Source organism: Loxodonta africana, chromosome X, assembly GCF_030014295.1.
Source record: "Loxodonta africana isolate mLoxAfr1 chromosome X, mLoxAfr1.hap2, whole genome shotgun sequence".
In the NCBI taxonomy this organism is placed as follows: Eukaryota; Metazoa; Chordata; class Mammalia; order Proboscidea; family Elephantidae; genus Loxodonta; species Loxodonta africana.
The window spans coordinates 162168423-162188682 of NC_087369.1; the positions used below are offsets into that span (position 1 = coordinate 162168423).

Consider the following 20260-nt stretch of genomic DNA (forward strand, 5'->3'; position numbering starts at 1 on the left):
GGTGCCATTTTGGTGCAGAAGGGATTTTGGATTTTCAATAATATGTAATATATATAATATAATAATATATAATAATATTTTCAATAATATTTGGATTTTCAATAAATAGAGGTGGGTCAATTGGATATTCATATGAAAAAAAATGCATTTGGATCCCTACCTCACACCATATACCATAACCAAGTCCAGCATCATATGCATGTGAAAGCTGGGCAGTGAATAAGGAAGACCGAAGAAGAATTGATGCCTTTGAATTGTGGTGTTGGCGAAGAATATTGACTATACCATGGACTGCCAAAAGAACAAAAAAATCTGTCTGAGAAGAAGTACAACCAGAATGCTCCTTAGAAGCAAGGATGGTGAGACTGCATCTTACATACTTTGGACATGTTGTCAGGAGGGATCGGTCCCTGGAGAAGGACATCATGCTTGGCAGAGTACAGGGTCAGCGGAAAAGAGGAAGACCCTCAACAAGGTGGACTGACACAGCCGCTGCAGCAATGAGCTCAAGCATAACAACGATTGTAAGGATGGCGCAGAACCGGGCAGTGTTTCGTTCTGTTGTTCATAGGGTTGCTATGAGTTGGAACTGACTCGATGGCACTTAACAACAACAGTGAAATATAAAACAATAAACTCCTAAAAGATTACATAGGAGAATATATTCATCACCTTGGTGTAAGCGAAGACTTCTTAAACTGGATACAAAAGGTACTCACTATAAACAAAAAGATTGATAAACTGAACTATACTAAAACTAAGGACTTCTCTTTCACAAAAGACACTATTTAGAGTGAAAAGGCAAGTCAGAGAGTGGGAGAAGATATCTGTAATACATATATCCAACAACTGGAACTTCCATACACTGCTGGTGGGAAGAGAAATTTGTACAATAATTTTGGAAGATTTGGCAGTATCTACTGAACCCTAAACATATGATCCAATAATTCCACTTATAAGTATTTACCCAGTAAAAATGCATGCCTGCAACCAAAAGATCTGTACAAGAATGCTCATTGCAGCATTATGCATAGGAGCCAAACACTGGAAGCAACCCTTATACCCATTAACAGTAGAATGGGTAAACAATGGTAGTCATATTCATACAACGGACTAAATCAAAAAAACCAAACCTCGTGCCTTCGAGTCGGTTCCGACTCATAGCAACCCTATAGGACAGAGTAGAACTGCCCCATAGGGTTTCCAAGGAGCGCCTGGAGGATTCAAACTGCCAACCCTTTGGTTAGCAGCCATAGCACTTAACCACTAAGCCACCAGGGTTTCCTACAAAAGAACAGACTAGACAGAGACCCATGCAGGGAAAGACAGACGCCGTGTGGCAACAGAAGCAGATACAGCTAGGAGCCCAGGAACCCTGAAAGGGATATAGAAGGCTTTTCCACTAGAGGCGGGGCCCTGAATTGTGAAAACGTAAATCTCTGTCCTTCAAAGCCATCACCTCGTGGTACTTTGTGATGGCCGCCCTAGACAGCCTGTATAAACACTAAGCAGATCAAAACATAGGACGTTACCACATCCCAGGAGCTCCTTTACTGTTCTCTCCATGTCACTACATCCTTCCGCTTTTCCTAAGGTAACCATTGTCCTAACTTCTAACACAGTGAATTACTTCTGCCTGTTTGTGAATCACATGATATGCGCTCAGCTGTCTTTCATTTAACATTATGTCTGTGTTGAGATTTATCCAAGTTGTTTTGTGTAGCAATGGTTCATTTGATTTGTTGTATAGTAGTACAAGCAGAAGGATGTAGTGACATGGAGAGAACAGTAAAGGAGCTCCTGGGGTGTGGTAACGTCCTATGTTTTGATCTGCTTAGTGTTTATACAGGCTGTCTAGGGCGGCCATCACAAAGTACCACGAGGTGATGGCTTTGAAGGACAGAAATTTACTTTTTCACAGTTCAGGAAACTAGAAGTCCCAATTCAGGGCCCCGCCTCTAGTGGAAAAGCCTTCTATATCCCTTTCAGGGTTCCTGGGCTCCTAGCTGTATCTGCTTCTGTTGCCACATGGCGTCTGTCTTTCCCCGCGTGGGTCTCTGTCTAGTCTGCTCTTTTTTATAAGCAACCTCTCCGAAGAGATTAGGTTGAGGACCCACCATACTCTGGTATGACCTCATTAACATAAGAAAAACCCTATTCCCAAACAGCATCACATTCACAGGTACAGGGTTAGGACTTAACATCTTTTGGGAGGGGACACAATTCAATCCATAATACTGGTGCATTTACTTTATGAAAATTCACACCACTTAAGTTTTCTGTACTTTCCTGAATATATGTTATAGTTCAATAAAAAGTGTTTTTTTTTTAATTGCAGTCCACGGTTTAATGAAAGTACAATGCTCAAACATTCAGTTTAACTCCAAATCAAATATATCGCTGCCATCATGTTTATGCCTTATGGAGAACTGTATTTTACCCTTTTCTACTCTCAGCTCAAGGCTCCCAAGTTTCTCGCCATGTACGCCCCCAGCTTATGTTTGACCCATACATGAGTCAGTAAAGCCACATACTTTTTGGAAATGCATGTTAAGTGATGCTATTACTATTGACTTTGCTTTATTTCAGATGCAAGATGCAGCATTAAGAATGGCAGGTGCAAGCAGTTTTGTAAAACAGGTGCTGACGGCAAGGTGGTTTGTTCCTGTACTACAGGATACCGACTTGCAGAAGACCAAAAGTCCTGTGAACCAGCAGGTCAAAATCTAAGTTTTTTTTAAACCTTTACAGATACATTCTCCAAATCTACATTTAAGCCTTCAACATTTCAACTAGCCTACATAATTTTAATCCCAACTTGTATCTACTTCCCTTTGAAATCACAGAAAAACTCAGTAGCTTGAATTAGACAAACTAATTCCCCAAATTGCAGCTTCATTTTAAAGATAAATTCTGGAATTGTCCACAACCCGAATTCTTTTCAGCCTGGCCATTTTTTTTTTTCTCTGACTTTGATATCACGGAGCATTGATTTTCATGACTTCTGTATACCAAACCCAACCAAACTCATTGCCGTGGACTCAATTCCAACTCATAGTGACCCCATAGGAGAGAGTAGAACTGTCCCATAGAGTTTCCAAGGCTGAAATCTTTATGGAAGCAGACTGCCACATCTTTCTCCTGTGGACTCCTGTCCACTTATTTGTAAGTCATCAAGTCAAATGAACATAGTGATACCGTACCATAAAAGTTCCATAAGTGATTGAGTGATAGGCTTCTTGTTCAAGGATGGTGAATTTTAAGCATGATTCTATCAGGGTCTGGCTGGTTTACTCTGAGAAAGTTATTTCATATCCTTGACTTTCAGGCTGAGCTTATACACTTGGTGTCAGAATGGTTCCAACAACAATCTGGTTGTTTTATTTATTTATTTTTTGCCAATTCAACTTTTTACAAGGGTACATCTTATTGACAGCAATTACAATAATTGGCTGTGCAACCCCACCCTTAATCAGTGTGACTTTTCTGTCACCATTAACCTCCCTTTCCCCTCTCTCTGCTGCCCCAAACACTAACCACTGCTGTTGAGTCCATTCCAACATATAGGGACCCTGTAAGACAGGATAGAACTGACCCAGAGAGTTTCCAAGGAGCGCCTGGCGGATTCAAACTGCTGGCCTCTTGGTTAGCAGCCATAGCACTTAACCACTATGCCACCAGGGTTTCCCTCCTGCCCCTGGTAACCTCTAATAAACTTTAGTCTCTATACATGAAGTTCTGCTGTCAATCTACACAGCAACAGACAAAGCAATGTCTCCCAGTCCTGTCAACCGTGGCACCACTGTAGCAGCTGACTGGTGTATTCAGAACATCTCTACACTCGTATCGCTCTTCTCTGAAAATGAAAGCGGTAGAAACTTTGATTAAAAAAGTACACGCTGCAGGATTAATTATATTTGATAAAGGAGGGGCCTGTTTGAAGTAAACGAGATGTAATTTCTTTTGCATTTCCAAAGCCTGATATCTTATTAAACTGGCACATTAAGTTATGCACCATTCCTCTGTAACTGGGTTCGATACCTATCTCAGCAATGCACCAGGCAGAGGAAATTAAAGAAAGGAGTAGAAGCCAGGAGTATGTGTATTGCAACTAAAATGAAGAGTCTCTAATTCAGGGCCACCTGCCTGTCGTTCTGACCCGCTTCTTGACATGTACTGCCTGAAAGCTAGCCTATCTTGGGAAGAGGAAAAATAAAGGTTTTATCATTTAAAAACCAAACTGCCAGTGTATACAGTGTGGCTAAATCCTTACAAACCATTCTAAGTTCAAAGAGGAAAAAAAAATATTGAGAACTACCTTCCAAATATTAAGTGTTATGTTGGAATATAGCTTCATGCTTTAGCAGATTAAGGAGACCAAACCCAAAATAAGCTTATCTGCCTTTCAATAGTAATGGTCCGTTTTCTCTAGCTGTTGTTGATGATTTATATTTGTATGTAAGTATTTTGAACTAATTTCCTGTTTTCCCAACCCCATGCTGTCTTCATGATACTTTGCAGCAGTTGGTTGCTATAGAAATGTCTGTTATAAGGAATGTGGCTAGAGCAAAAGTGAGAAATTAAAATGAAATATGAGGTGACTTTGCTTGACTACAAACTTCCATTCTGGTAGACCCCAATGTATCAATAGACTCTCCCTTTTCTTCAGGAAATAAACCAACCAAAGGTAAAAAGATGACCAGGTCCTGGGAGAAGGTAGCAATGATAATCATATTAGTAATCTATTTGGTTACTATTTTATAGCCAAGTAGCTGAATTACAGTGCTCTGTCCCCAACAGACTCCTAAAAGGTCCACTTTGGGATCTAGAAGGCATCCTAGTCTACAAAATAAAGCCTGTTAACAATAAGCAGCAGGCATCCCATTTACCTAATCCTAAAGTTACAGTGACCAGTTGCCTTGGAATTGACTGTGACTCATGGTGACCCCATGTGTTACCCGGCACCAATCATCAGACTCCCATTCAGGGAGCACACCTAGGACTAAGACTTTTTTAGTAAAATAACTAAACAGAAAGTCATCAGACTTTATAAAAGTCTTAACAAATTTGATTCTGGAACACCTGTTCTACTTCCACAAAGATATGGATTCTTGAGCCAAACATTCTTCTCATGAAGTGTTTGAAAACTTTCCATGAAAATAATGTAATCAATCTTTTAGTTTGAGACATATCTATTGATTCGATTTTGTTAATATTGATGGGCCTGCTTCTCAGAAATGACAGAGACGGACCTCATTCTCAATTTTTGTAATACATGTTCTGTTCGCCAATGAGAAATATCAGAATACTAATTTTTTTTTTCTGTTCTTTTAGTGCCATTTCCATGTGGAAGAGTTTCGGTCTCACTCACTTCTGAGACACTCACCCGTGCTGAGATTATTTTTTCCAATATAGACTATGAAAATTCTACTGAAGCTGAGAAAATTTTGGATAATGCCACTCAAAGCACTTCATCATATAACGACGTCACTCGGGTTGTTGGTGGAAAAGACGCCAAACCAGGTCAATTCCCCTGGCAGGTACTTTATACTGATGGTGTGTCAAAGCTGGAGTCCAGCTGACAAAGCTCAGCTGCCAGGTGGGAGGCCGAGGATTGGACACTAGACAGACCTATGGGAGTCAGAGAAGTGTTTAGGCAAGCTTCAGCACTAAGCAATCTGGGGAAGCCCCCAGGGGTGGGCAGCTGATGAGAAGTTCAGGGCCAAGTACCATACAAGATCAAGAAGAGTTTGGCATCAAAGAAATAGCACAGCAGGATTCCAGACAGCTGATTGGTCAGAGGTAGGGAGGCCTAGAAGGGAGGTCACTGTACCTGGGGTCAGGGTCCTACTTCAGCTTCAGCCGCTGGGAGGACTGGTAGAGTCAGATTAAGCCAAATAAGCCAAATCTGGCCAAAATAAGCCAGATCATTTTGAAGGGAGTAAAGAAAAGGACTCAAGTGTGAAGGATTAAGGCAAGAGCTGAATTGCTGAAACCAGGGTATGGGATGGGGACTTGGTTCAAATTTGTGGCTTTCAAAGTGTGGTAGGTAGCATCAGCATCACCTGGGAACTTATTAAACAAACAAACAGTTGCTGTCTCGATTCCTACTCATGGAGACCCCACGTGCGTCAGAGTAGAGCTGCGCACCGTCGGGTTTTCAATGGCTGATATTTCGGAAGTAGATCAGAACTGCCATCAGAGACCAACGGCCTTAAAGACTGTTCGATCATCAAATCAGTAACAATTTAACCCAGGATCAGATAAGTTTCCCCAGGTTTAATGTCGCTAGAATTTTCTGAGACTCGACAGCAACTTACAACAACAACATTTATGTATCTCTCCAGGAGTCTTCAGGATGTCTGCCGTTCTCCAATATAATGGGTGTCGAACATACACCTAGTGGTGGAGGGGAGGGTGGCACAGACATTGTGGAGAACAGGACTCGAAGGTGGCAGGCCATCGCAACCAAGACTTTATATTTTCCTTTTATCTTTGCTGTTCTTTTAACGATATTCATTGGATCTGTTCTTATAGCCAATAAAATACACTATACGGCCCTTAAAAAAAAAAAAAAAAGCAAAACCAGGTGCTATGGAGTCTATTCCGATTCATGGTGGCTCCATGTATGTCAGAGTAGAATCGTGCTCTGGGTTTTCGATGGCTCATTTTTTGCAGGTAGATGACCAGGCCTTTCTTCTAGGACACCTCTGGGCAGATTCAAACTGCCAATCTGTTAGCAGCCAGGGCAAACCATTTGCTCCACTCAGGGACGCCTTCAAATTGGGGAGAGGTGCGGATAAGAAAATCCACAAAGGGACTTCACTTTCATCTGGAGTTATGAACACTTTGAATGCACTGGAAATGTTGAGTCTGTTAAAGACAAGGCTTAGGTGAGTTGTTTGCAAGAGTGAAAGAGCCACAGGGGAAAAGAAAAGAAGACATTTTCTTTGTGGACTTAAGGGTGAATGTTTGGGCAGGCAGGTCCTGGCCTGGTTAAGAAAGCCCTTTCCAACCACTGGGTCAGTCACATGGGTGGGCCGGGCCGCTCTGGGAGGAAACGTTGGCTGAACAAATGTTTGTAGGATTGTTGACTTGCAGAATAGTTAAGTCGCTGGGCAGCAGCTGGATAACCCCAGCGGGGAGAGTGGGAGAGGGATTCCTTCATCTGGAGGGAGATCAGAGCAGGCTAGGTGACTGCTGGGACCCCAGCAGCTGGAAACCTTCCAGTGCATAACTCACCTCCCACTTAACCATCAGAGGTCACAATCACTTCTTAACTTATTCTAGAGCTTTTCCCTCAGCTTGCTGGCCGGAGGCTAGTTCAGCGGAATTCACTTCCTAGGAGCCCCTAGAATTCCGACATAGCCACCCCACCCTAGCTGTGGTCTTTGGCCCCTCATTACTGAGACAAAAGGCCTAGGGGAGGAGGGGGAGGTGTATGAGGCCAACCAAAGGATGCATTTCCTTGTTTTACCTCCAGGAGCCCAGCAGAGGGCTCAGAGTCCCTGGAGAACTGGGGGAATGAAGCAGGACTCTGTGGGGGCTCCAGGAGGGGAGAGAGGAAGCTAGAGATGTAAATGCACTGTATAGGAACAGAAAGGATATTTTCTTAGAATTAGCGTGTCTTTAGGAGTCCCTGGGTGGCGCAATCAGTTTAAGTGCTGAACTGCTAGCTGAAAAGTTTGGTGGCTTCAAACTACCCAGAGACACTTGGGAAGACAATCCTAGCAATCTGCTTCTGAAAGATTACAGCCTTAAAAATCTTATGAACACATGGGGTCACCATGAGTCAACTTTGACTCAGTGGCTACCCACAAGAACACAAAGGGGGAAATAAAAATTTTTGAACTTTACAGGCAGTTCCTGGGTTATGAATGAGATCCATTCCTAAGTGTGTCTGTCTTTAAGTAAAATTTGTAGGTAGGTTGGAACGGGTTGCATATGGTTCTTATTTAGTGCAGCCCAGGTGATGCAGTGGTTAAAAGCTTGACTGCTAACCAAAAGGTCAGCAGTTCAAATCCACCAGCCACTCCTGGGAAACCCTATGGGGCAGCTCTACTCTGTCCTATAGGGTCGCTATGAGCTGGAATCGACTCGATGGCACTGGGTTTTATACTACCCAATGTGGAAACCCTGGTGGTGTAGTGTTTAAATGCTACAGCTGCTAACCAGGAGGATAGCAGTTCAAATCCGCTAGCCACTTCTTGGAAAATCTGTGGGGCAGTTGGGAGTCAACTTGATGGCAACGGGTTTGGGTTTTTTGGTATATTACCCGATGGAAACCCTGGTGGCGTAGTGGTTAAGAGCTACGGCTGGTAACCAAAAGGTCAGGAGTTTGAATCCACCAGCCGGTCTTTGGAAACCCTATGGGGCAGTTCTACTTTGTCCTATAGGGTCACTATGAGTCGGAATCGACTTGAAGGCAGTGGGTTTTTTTTTTTTTTTTTTGGTTATACTACCAGATCACCTTTATTAACAGCTGAAAAGTAAGCAGTTTGAGGAAATTTTCTGGTTCGGTGCCCCTGGCCTTGCCATCTGACAATTCTGAGCATGCACAAACTGACTAAGCGCTTTAGTCAATTTCCTACTTGGGATTAGGATCTGCCTGGGCCTGTATGTGAAGTACCTGGTCTTTTCATTTGCTGTCTTATAAGCCTCAGTTCTGTGGTAGCCATATTTATTCTACATTTAATAATTTGAAATCATTCTACTAGAGTAAAAAATAAAAAAAACAGAAGTACAATGGAGGCCAAATGGTTAAGATTTCTGTAGCCTTTTTGTTAAGTTGTTTCTTATGCAGTTGCCAATATTTGACCATTTTTAACCTACAGAAAATGTCTAGAGAAGCAGTCTGTCTATTCCTTATTCTATTCTTGGCTGAAACGGTCTTTAAAATGTCTTAGCATTTTCCCCAGTCTCGGCCTCCCTTCCGCTTTGGCCTGTAGCTATCCTTGAAGGTATCTCCAGTCCTTTCCATTCAATTAGGACCCACGCCAGTGGCAGACAGCACTCAAATTTACCATCTGCATGAACCAGGAGTTTCTTTCATTTGAGGGGGGGGCAAGGAGGAATGTTGCATGAAGATCCTAAGACTATAGACATATCTTGACCTGGAACAGATAGATACCCCTCTATTATTTCTATCTCAGATGATAAAGTATCAATTCAGACAAATAAAAGCATGGCCTATGTAATCTCAATTTGCCCCACACAGCTAGTTTGGACAGAATATTTAGACTATTTTTCTTTATGTTCTAAGGTGGCTTGATGAAATATATTTCAATGACTAGTCGAGTTAATTATTAAAAACCAAAAGTGAGCATCCCCCCCCTCCACAGTGCCCAGCAAAATGACCCAGAGCCAAGGGATGGGTGAACCACACCTGTAGACACAACAAACTGCACACACATGCATTATGCAGAAATGGGTTTGCTTTGTATGGAGGAGAGAGAGAATATGCACTCAGAGAAAGTGTTATTGTAAAGCTGGAGGTGGGTGGGGAGAATAGGGTTTTTACCAAAAGCCCAGGGAAAGGCCGGGTTCAAGTTAAAAGGTTCAGAAGAGAACAAGAGTGTAACAGCTATTGCTCTGGGCTGAGTTTTTCAACAAGGAGCATCAAAAACAGATGTGTGAATGTATGTTTTGCAGATGCATGTAAGTGTGTTTTGTGTGTATATACGTGTGTGTCTTTGGCAGGAGTCCGACTAGCTGTATCAGGGTCTCTGTGCCCAGAGGATGTGGCTATCATTCAGTCTGTCCTCACTAACTCATTAAGCTGAGAGATGTCCATATCCACCCACACAGTGGTCAGAGGAGCAGCACCATGGTATCGTTGTTCCAGTTGCTTGAACAGGTGTGTTCAGTTGTAACCATCATGACCAGTATAAACCCAAAAAACCAAAACCAAACTCACTGCCATCAAGTACTTCCAGCTCATAGTGACCCTATAGGACAGAGTAGAACTGCCCCACAGGGTTTCCAAGGAGTGGCTGGTGAATTTGAACTGCTCTCAACCGCTGTACCACCAAGGCTCCGAGTATAAAACAGTCCTGCCCAAATTTGCTTGGTGATGAAGATCGCCTAGGCTCAGGCCATACCTCATCCCAAGATGCTTTGGGGAGTGTCCCACAGCACATTAGGAAGGTAAAGGGTGGAGATAAGCCTCTCACCCATCCTCGTTAAGATAATGAGCATGTCCTAGAAGGGAAACTGAAATCTCCAGGGAGTCACCCCCTTTGCCCTTTGGTTGCTGCAATGGACCAGTAGGAAGGGAAGATTGACTGACCCTCCCGTGCTGGGGCACAGTGTCTCAGGCCAGTGGCTGGCAGGAGAGGGGACCCGGCAGCTGATAGGTGTGTGGGCATGCACGCTGAATCCTGGGGTGCAGCCCCTTGGCGCCTGTAAGGGTCTGCATTCTCTCAACAAACATTCCCATGCCAGAAGTGAGACATTAAGTACCAAATAAAAAACTCCACGAGTGAGTGAGCGAGGGAGAGAGACTGTGTAAAGAAGGAAGCAGCTTTGTATTTTAATACTTTCAATGGCACTTTTTCCCCTGCCTTTTCATTTTCCGCTGAACTGCGCAAATTATGAAGCCAACCTTGTCTAGAATGAGCACTTCTTAAACATAAAGATTGCCAAGCCTTGGAAATCAGTACATATATAGCTCAATTATTCATAAGAATATTCTGGAGATCATCAGTTCCCCCAGAGCTACCCACCAAATATTCTGACTAATTAAGCCTAGGAGGGCCCCAGAATCTGCATTTTACATGCATCCCAGATGATTCTACTGCCACTGGTGCACAGACTACACCTCGAAAAATACTAGGTGTTTAGGAGCATTTTTTTTTTTTTAGGAGCATGGATCAGGAATCAGGCAGACTTGGATTTGCACCCTAGCTTCACCACTAACTAACCTTAGGGGAGTTACTGTGCCTCTCTAAACCTCAGTTTACTAATGTATAAAATGGACATATTAATACCACTTTATAAGGTGTTGTGAACAGTAAATATTTACTGTAGGTATTAAATATTCACAACACTCAATAAATGTCAAAAAATTAGAAAGTTGTTGATTCTAGGTGGTGCATACATGGATGTTTATTATCTTATTCTACAGGTTTGCAAATGTTTTTAAGACTGTTCAAAATACAAAGCAATAGGTAGAATGAGAAGGGTAGGTAGAGTATGAGGAAGGGGATCAGAGGCTTGAAATGAGCCAGCCCCATAGTCTCCAGGTAGGAGGCCAGGCCTTCAGTGTCTAGAATGCACTAGGTGTTCAGTACATTGAGTTCAGGACAAAAAGAACATGCCCCAAAGACTTTCTCTGACTTACACTTCAAGGGATTGACAACCTCTTTTCCTTCACTGGGTTGGTGCCTAGGGCACCAGTTCACAAAGAGCAAGTCAGTGCTAGTAAAGGACTTACCAAATGTTGAGTGTGCCCTCTAGTGTTCACACTTCTCAGCTTTCTTCCCAAAGAGGTGGATCAAGGTCCTTGCCTGTATTGGAAGGGAAATTCTCCAGAGGATCTAGATGTTGAGGTGGTGTAAATAGTCACTGTCTACTGTGTTCATGCAAAGAATGGGCTGGGCTCTTACCTAATAATGCACACTCTCAATGCAGCGCCCAAATGCCTTTGTCAATTTGGCCCAAGAATGAAGCAAAACTAACATAGACCTTTTAGGACAAAGGCAGCTTACATGCCCAGCCCGAGGAAGTTCACGTATGGGAGGGGGAGACAGTAGCATCACTAGGCATGTGGGGGACTGTGGACCACGCTGAGTGACACTGTCAGAGGGGGTGACACCAACATGACTGTCTAAAAATATCCCTGTAGTTAGTTATAACAACAAAAACATTTTTTGCAAGCCCAGCTTACATGTATCAATATATCTACAAGGCTAAAATTCTATGTTAATTTACTTTTTGAACCTTCTAATGCACTCTGGTCAGAGCTGCCCTAATTACCCAATTATAATGACTTCGAATCACGTAGTTTCATCTACACACACGACAGGCATGTGCTGTTGTTTTCATTGCTGCCATTGTGTTTATAGTCACTGATTTTGTCAAATTTTCTGGTGTTTTAGCTACAATATTGTGGTAATTAGTCTCTGTGAACCTGTATCAATAACTTTTTTGAGAACAAAATAGTAATTAAAGGAAAAGGAGGAGTGATATGTGGAAATTATGATTTATGGGTAACATTAGTACAAAAAACATTACTAAAGAATCTGTGTGGTCTGGTACGGGAGGAGGTCCGTGGGGGGGTGACACCATGAGTTACCACACTGGGTGACACCTCTCCTAGTGACACCACTGAGGGGAGGATGGAAAGAGTGCACGAGCCTTCGCTTTCCTCACTGCCTGAATGGCTATGAGTATAGCCCCCAAGGAGGCCTTAGGTCTGGTTTTATAATATTCCACTTTGGAAAGGGCTTGAAGAGACGTCCCAGAAAAAAGAAGTAGTCCCTGGGTGATAGAAATGGTTAACATGCCCAGATGCTAACCAAAAAGTTAGAGATTCCGGTCTACCCAGGGGCACCTCCAATAAATCAGCCATTGAAAAAACCCTCGGGGGCACAGTTCTATTCTGACACACATGGGGTCGCCAGAGTCAAGATCGACTCTATGGCAACTGGTTTGGTTTTTTTTGGCTTTTCTAAAATGGCGTAGATCAAGGCGATTTCCTCATGCAGGGCCAGAAGACTCAATAACCACTTTTGATCTCGAGAAGTCAAGTCAGCGTGTTTCGTTAAGTACCTCCAGTATCCCGGTGAAGCCAGTCATGCTGTCAGAGAATCTGACTCACCTGGAAAAGGAATCGAAGGCCCCAAATCACCAAAGGAAGCCAGTGCCTCCCATTTGCCTCAGGTGGACCTCCCCTTGACTCTCATCCAGCAGGTTCCCTTCAAGGCAGTTATAGAAATGGCTCTTTTGATTGTGCTCCAGAAACACACATTCATTTGCAAAGCTGACACTTTCCAGAAAACACTCCATTTCTGCCAGCATCTAGACACCAACGTTTTGTCCACTCCTTTAAACAGCGTGCATTTTTATTTTGTTCTAGAACAAATATACTATGTAGTAAGATTCTTAATTATGTTCCCACAGGTCCTTTTGAATAATGGAGTTGATGCATTCTGTGGTGGCGCCATCATTAATGAAAAATGGGTCGTAACTGCAGCCCACTGTATCGAACCTGGTGTTAAAATTACAGTTGTTGCAGGTAAATAAACAAACAAAAAATAACACTAATCTGCAGCATCATTGGATCTCCTATGTGATTGCTAGGTTATATTTTACTAAGGTCTTATAGGATCATTGCTGAATAAGTCAGGCTAGCGGTAGAGGGGCCATATTTTAAAAACCCAACTTGCTCCACCCTCCAAGCCCACGTCGTTCTTTTTGTGGATCTTTATTAGCACTAATCTCAGCGGAGTACAATTATTTATTGATACGTCCATTTCCCCAGCAGGCTGAGCCCTCCCTAAAGCAGGGGACATGCCAATGATCTTTATATTTCTGGTGCCTGGCACAGCCTGTAGCAGGTCCTCAGCCAACATTTGAAGGAATGATCAAATGAATATATTATACATGCTCAGAGCAGAGGCCTGAATACTTGAAATTGGGAAAGCCTAAGAGTATTCATGACTAGATTCATTATCACCTGTGACCAATGTAAGACTTGTAACAGCATGAACAAATGGAACCATCTCTGTGAAAGGATGCCCTCCATTTGGTCCTGAATGGTTTCTTCGTCTGAAAAGTAGGTATTGGTCCTCATTTCATGTTACCAAAATCATCACAATATAAGATTTAGACATTTGGAAGTCAGTTAAGTCAACGATACCAAGTGGATGCTTAGAAAATTGGCTGCTTTGTGGAAAAGACTGTAATTGAAAAAGAAATTTATTTCCAATAGGTGAACATAACATTGAGGAGACGGAACACACCGAACAAAAGCGAGATGTGATTCGAGCTATTCCTTACCACAGCTACAATGCAACCATTAACAAGTACAACCATGACATTGCCCTTCTGGAACTGGACAAACCCTTAACGCTGAACAGCTATGTAACACCAATTTGTGTGGCAGATAGGGAATACACAAATATCTTCCTCAAATTTGGATCTGGCTATGTGAGTGGCTGGGGGAAAGTCTTCAACAGAGGGAGATCAGCTTCGATTCTTCAGTACCTCAGAATCCCACTTGTTGACCGAGCCATGTGCCTTCGGTCCACAAAGTTTACCATTTATAATAACATGTTCTGTGCCGGCTACCAGGAGGGAGGGAAAGATTCATGCCAAGGAGATAGCGGAGGACCCCACGTTACTGAAGTGGAAGGGATCAGTTTCTTAACTGGGATTATTAGCTGGGGTGAAGAGTGTGCAGTGAAAGGCAAATATGGAATATATACCAAGGTATCCAGATATGTCAACTGGATTAAAGAAAAAACAAAGTTCACTTAAACACTTATTTCCAAGGCTGGCTTCTTATTTGGAAGTGAAAATGGACAGGGTCTCTTACTAACTAATCATTTCCCCATCTCGTTAGATTTAAATATATACATTCTAAGAATACTGCCTTTTGTCCTCACAGGAGAGTATTCTGTCTAGAATACATATTTCACTAGAATAAGTAGATTAGAAAATGTGATTGCTAGTGAAGTAGACGGTGGTAGGAAATCATGACCATACCTATAGGTCTAGCCCTTGACAAGATTGTAAGATTAAGTTCCCCACCCTGCCCATCAGGCACTATGGCATCTTGCCTGAGTCTCCCTCCTTAGCAGCATTCCGCCTTCCAGATGTTTCTTGCCTCTCCCACCACAATATCAATATTTATTAGGTCTGTGTCCAGGATTCTTGTGTAGTCAATCACAAGGCCAGCACCACACTCATAAAGGAGGAAATGTGGTAGTTATCATAGGTGGACCCCATGCCCTGAACACAAGAGCAGCTGACAGGTTAAAACTTATCAGAAACACTACTTCTTTACCTGTGCCTCATTCCTAAATCCATTATCTTTTCCAATTCCCAATCCCAAATCAGCTTCTCTCTCCCTCTCTCCCTCCACAGGCATTAAATGAGGGAAGGGGACATCATACCCTTGTACTGCCGTACACAGTTACACAGGTCTCTCAAGCCCTGACTTTCTTTCAATTTAGTCTCAGGCTTCCTTTTTAGAACATTGGGATGAAGTAAGGTGCCTCAAGAACTTGAGGGAAGAGTTCCTTTCACAGAGTTACATTATTAAAATGAATACATAATGGAAGCAATGAACTACCTGGAAAAGTTCCCTAAGACCTTGTAATTCTGTGGGTATGGAGGTCTGACTAGGGATGGTTCCGTGGAAGCAAGACTGGCATGTGATTAAGCTAAGAAATATACCCAGCTGTATTGTCCCTGTCTGAAAAAAATTAATGTTAACAGAAAGTGGACATTTTGTAGCCTAGGACTTGTAGAGTCTTCAAGGAAGAATTGATCAGTGGATCTCCTGGCTTGGAGCAATGTCTGGGGCCAATAAGAAGTTGCCAGAGAACATGATCATCTTTTCTCCTTCACAAGCATATCCCTACAGTGAAGAAGTGTCCACCAGGCTCAATGGCATGAGTCATGATCAGCCAACTAACTCCTCTTTTCTGATCTCATGCTCACCAAACAACTTTTTGATTACAACTAGGCCATCTATATTGAATTTTCTGGTGGGAACGAATCTGCTGACCAACCAATATATGCACTTCAATTTGTTGTTAAACAGTAATACTTCTCTTTGTGAATTAATAAACTGGTGTTCTAGTTCATCCCTCAGCCTTTTGTGAATTTGCTTAATGTGAATCAGTCATTGCGCATTTGATTACACATGGGACTCCTGACAAAATCATGTTTTGGACTACTTTGACCCCACTAAGCTACTACTTTCCCCAGTCTCCACCTCACTCCCAACTAGGCCTCACTCTTGCTAATTTCTTTGCTATTTACCTTTCTTACTTCAGTCTTTTAAAACATAAATAGTCAATAAATGTGTTTTGAAACTGATCAAGAAGTGTTTCTTGTTGAATCATTCGGAGAAGTGTTCCAAATACGACATTCAGCAGAACACTCAAAAGTGCAATAAATGCAGCAGAGATTTGAGGCTCTGCTATCACCTGGGTCTCATACACGGCCATGTGTGCCATGTCCTGGGGAGGACAGTGGGACAGAATTGGGTCTAAGTATCTGGGAGGTCACCTTGGATAAGTAGCTCCCCATCTGGGGTTTTCATTTCTCCATTTGTATAGTGAGGGAATTTGACTGGATGCTCTCCGAAGGCCCTTGCAACCTTGATAGTCTGCGATTTTATGTTCTTTCATTTCTTTATTCAACAAATATTCAAGGAGAGATTACTGAAAGCCAAGCACCAATAAGCGTCCTTTAAATCTGAATGCACGGTTATAAATTTTGTGATGTTAAATAAAATAATGTGTGGAAATTGCTTTGTCAGTGCCTACTAGTCCCTGGGTGGTGCAAATGGTTAACACACAGGGCTGCTAACTGAAGGTTCAAGTCCACCCAGAGGCACTTCAGAAGAAAGGCCTAGTGGCCTACTTCCAAAAAATCAGCAATTGAAAACTCTATGGAACACAGTTCTACTCTGACACACATGGAGTCTCCGTGAGTTGGAATTAGCGGCAACCGGTTTACTAAACTATTACACAGTAGTTGCTCAATAAATATTTGCTGAATCTGAATCCATGTTTATCCCAGAATAGCAATTAGTCTCGTATTGAGTATCTTAAAAGGAGACCTAAACCCGTTGCCGTTGAGTCGATTCCGACTCATAGCAACCCTATAGGAGAGAGTAGAACTTTCCCATAGAGTTTCGAAGGAGCGCCTGGCGGATTTGAACTGCCAACCTTTAGGTTAGCAGCTGTAGCACTTAACTACTACGCCACCAGGGTTTCCAGAAGGAGACCTACTTAAATAAAAACAATGCCCAGGATTTAGATTTCATGAACAACCAAAGAAATCAGTTTTGCTGTTGTTGGCTACAGAGGAGAAAGAAAGGAGACACTGTAATTGTCCTCTGTAGGTTTAAAACAAAAAACAAACAAACAAAAAAACCATTGCTGTCCAGTCAATTCTGACTCATAGCGACCCTATAGGGCAGAGTAAAATTGCCCTATAGAGTTTACAAGGAGAGCCTGGTGGATTCGAACTGCTGACCTTTTAGTTACCAGCTGTAGCACTTAATCACTAAGGCGCCAAGGTTTCAGCTGTAGGTTTAAGGATGCTAACTAACACAGGTGTGGAAACATGTTACTTCACATTCGAATGACTAAAGGTCTAGAGCCCCAGTGTTCTGAGATGAGATGCTCTGGCCTTGTTGCCATGGAGACCACCTCTTACAAAGGCAGCTAAGGGGAACTGGCCTCACACCTTTTGGGACTGGCCTTCCCTGTGGCAGAGGGCGGAGCTCCTGGGCCCGCAAATCCCCAAGCCACAGATAATCCCTTTGCCCGAGAGCTGTAGAATGACCGAATTCATCATAAAAGACATGTGCTCTGTTGCCACCATTAAACATGTGGGGCCTTCAAGGCTGCCTAAATGCCAGCGGCTTTCAAGCCAGGCTCTTGCTGGATTCTGCCAAGGGCATTTGCAGTCTCCATACAAGAATCATTAGTGCTTTCAAAATCGCTGTAGCTACTTAACCTAAATGGGCTGAAACATGCAGCCGTAATATTGGAAGTGACAGATGAAAACAGAACTCTTGCTGAGTGAAGAAAAGTGTGTTAATGTAGTGCAGTCATTTTAACTTGCTGTTTAAGTATGACTTTTTTTTTTTTGTTGTTCTTTTGAACAGTTGCTTTATGGTGACAGGAACGGAGTGCTGTCTAATTTTCTCTGCCCGGGAAAAAACAAAGAAAGCGTTTTCTCTCCTACTCTCCTGACCCATGACAGACCAGTCCATAAAATTACTTAATCGTAATTCCTAAAAAACCTTCTGAAAGCTTCTAGTTCAATCTAAGAATGTCAAAGCTGTAAGGGCCCCTACATACCATCTACTCCACTCAGCCCATTTAACTAAGGAAGAAATTGAGGCCAAGATAAGGCCAGGCCCCAGGTAACACAATGGCAGAGCCAGGACTAGAACTCAGGTCTCCCACACCGCAGCCTATAGTGCTATCAACTGGACCGCATTAAACATTAACTCGACCGTCTATGTTTCTAGGTAGCCGGGGCATTCTGCATCAGTAGCAACCCACCCTTCAACAAATTCGGGACTGAAACCTGCCTGGAGTTCTGACTTTTTTTGTTAGTTGCCACCGAGTCAGCTCTAACTCATGGCAACCCCATGTCCAACATAACAAAATGTCACCCGATCTTGCTCCACCTTCAGGATTGTTGGCATATTTGAATCCATTGTGCTCCACAGGGTTTTCCTTGGTTGATTTTTAGAAGTAGATTGCCAAGCCTTTCTTCCTAGCCTGTCTTAGCCTGGAAGCACCGCTAAACCCTGTCTACCATGGGTGACCCTGTTGGTATTTGAAATACCAGTGGTAAATCTTCTAGTACCACATCAGTACGAAAGTACTGACAGGCGGGTGATGGGGAATTCTGACTGGTGATGGTCTAATTGATGAACAGGTGACCAAATCAAGGAGCGTATTTTTTTTTTTTTTTACCAGGTAGCCCGGAAGGCAGTATGGCAGGCAAATTAAAAACTGAAGCTGCAGCCCCTTGCTCATAGAAGGGAAAAAAAAAAAAAAAAACCTGTTGCTGTCGAGTTGATTCCGACTCACAACGATCTTATAGGACAGAGTAGAACTGCCCCACAGGGTTTCCAAGGAGCGCCTGGTGGATTTGCACTGCCGACCTTTTGGTTAGCAGCCGTAGCTCGTAACCACTAAGCCACCAGGGTTTCGACTCATAGCAGGCACTCGGTAAATACATGTGGAACGAAGCTGGGGTGCTGGTGTCTGGCTTCTAGCCCAGCTGGGAGCACTGGGCCTTCCAGATGTGACATTTGATTTCTCGAGCACGTCATCTGGCATACAATCCTTCCAGCAGTATTTCAACCCTGCTGGGGAAGACGCCTGGAGCGCACAAAGGCCGGCAGGCTACTCCAGCAGCTGTGGTTGGCAGGTCGAAGGAAAGCTTGCGAGGCCCACTGCCGCTGGGGTTCTAACAATGCCGTGCAGCTGTGGACTGTGGGGAACAGCTGCCACCAGGCTTGTCTGAGTACAGCCATCAGGAATCAGGGCTCTTTTGGAATCAGAGACTAATGACATCTAGAAGTCCGAAGGTTAAAGTCACAAAAATCAACGTGTTCTGCCAGCGGTGGAGACTGTACAGGAATCACAACAGGCAAAGAACTGCGAGACCCCTGTTTTTTTTAACCAAGCCAGGTACACAAATCACTGCTCATTTTTTCCAATAGCACTCTCAAAGCAGACCTTTTCATCCTGCTATTGGGGGCTATAGACTGCCATGAGATCTCCGGAGTTAATTGCATCCCCCGTATAGGTAAACGTATCAGAAGGGAAAGGATACCTGGTGGGACAATGGTTAAGTGCTCAGCTGTTAACTGAAAGGTTGACTGTTCAAACCCACTCAGCAGCTCTGTGTGAGAAAGACCTGGTGATCTGCTTCCTTAAGGATTACAGCCTAGAATATGCTATGGGGGCACTTCTACTCTGTCACATGGGGTCGCTATGAGTTGGAATCGACTAGACAACATCCAACAAGAACATCAGAAGAGAAGAACAGCAGGCTGGATCTTTCTCATATAGACGAAGAGGCCCTTCTGGAATAGGGCCAAGGGATTTTCTCCACACCCTCACAAAATACCACAGAAATATTTCAATCTCATGGCCAGATGATTTTACTCTGATAGGAGAGTTACCCCCTTGGTTGAGAGAAGGCTGGAAATAGAAATAAGGGAATATTTCTGATTCCAAAGACTTCTGTTCAAGGCAATGTTTTGTATGAGCTCTGAATTTATAAAAACTTACCAACCATAGTAAATCTCCCTGATGCTGTCGCTCTTAAACTTTGTAGAAACCTTGTGATATACAGCTTCTCTAGATCAATAGCCATGATGTGGCTTAAGTGCTGACCCCACAAAGATAAAGGGGTCCCATGATTTACACATTATATGCTTCAATGAAGATCTATAGATAAAAGCCTATTTTCCTCCTGGATTACATTACAAAAATAAGCATGCATTTTCATGATATTAAAACTCTGCTCTGGAAGTAAGGAGCCC

The 20260-nt window shown here is 43.0% G+C and overlaps 1 protein-coding gene across 2 annotated transcripts in view; it reads left to right on the forward strand.

Moving 5' to 3' along the window:
- F9 (coagulation factor IX) overlaps positions 1 to 14778 on the forward strand; it is a 32277-nt gene extending 17499 nt beyond the window's left edge. For both annotated transcript variants that reach the window (XM_003420506.4, XM_010600034.3), the window contains 4 exons: positions 2590 to 2718; positions 5335 to 5540; positions 13123 to 13237; positions 13934 to 14778. In XM_003420506.4, the coding sequence (XP_003420554.1) occupies positions 2590 to 2718; positions 5335 to 5540; positions 13123 to 13237; positions 13934 to 14481 (998 nt within the window). In that variant the 3' untranslated portion in view covers positions 14482 to 14778. The remainder of the gene's footprint in view (positions 1 to 2589; positions 2719 to 5334; positions 5541 to 13122; positions 13238 to 13933) is intronic.
- The last annotated feature ends 5482 nt before the right edge of the window (positions 14779 to 20260 follow it).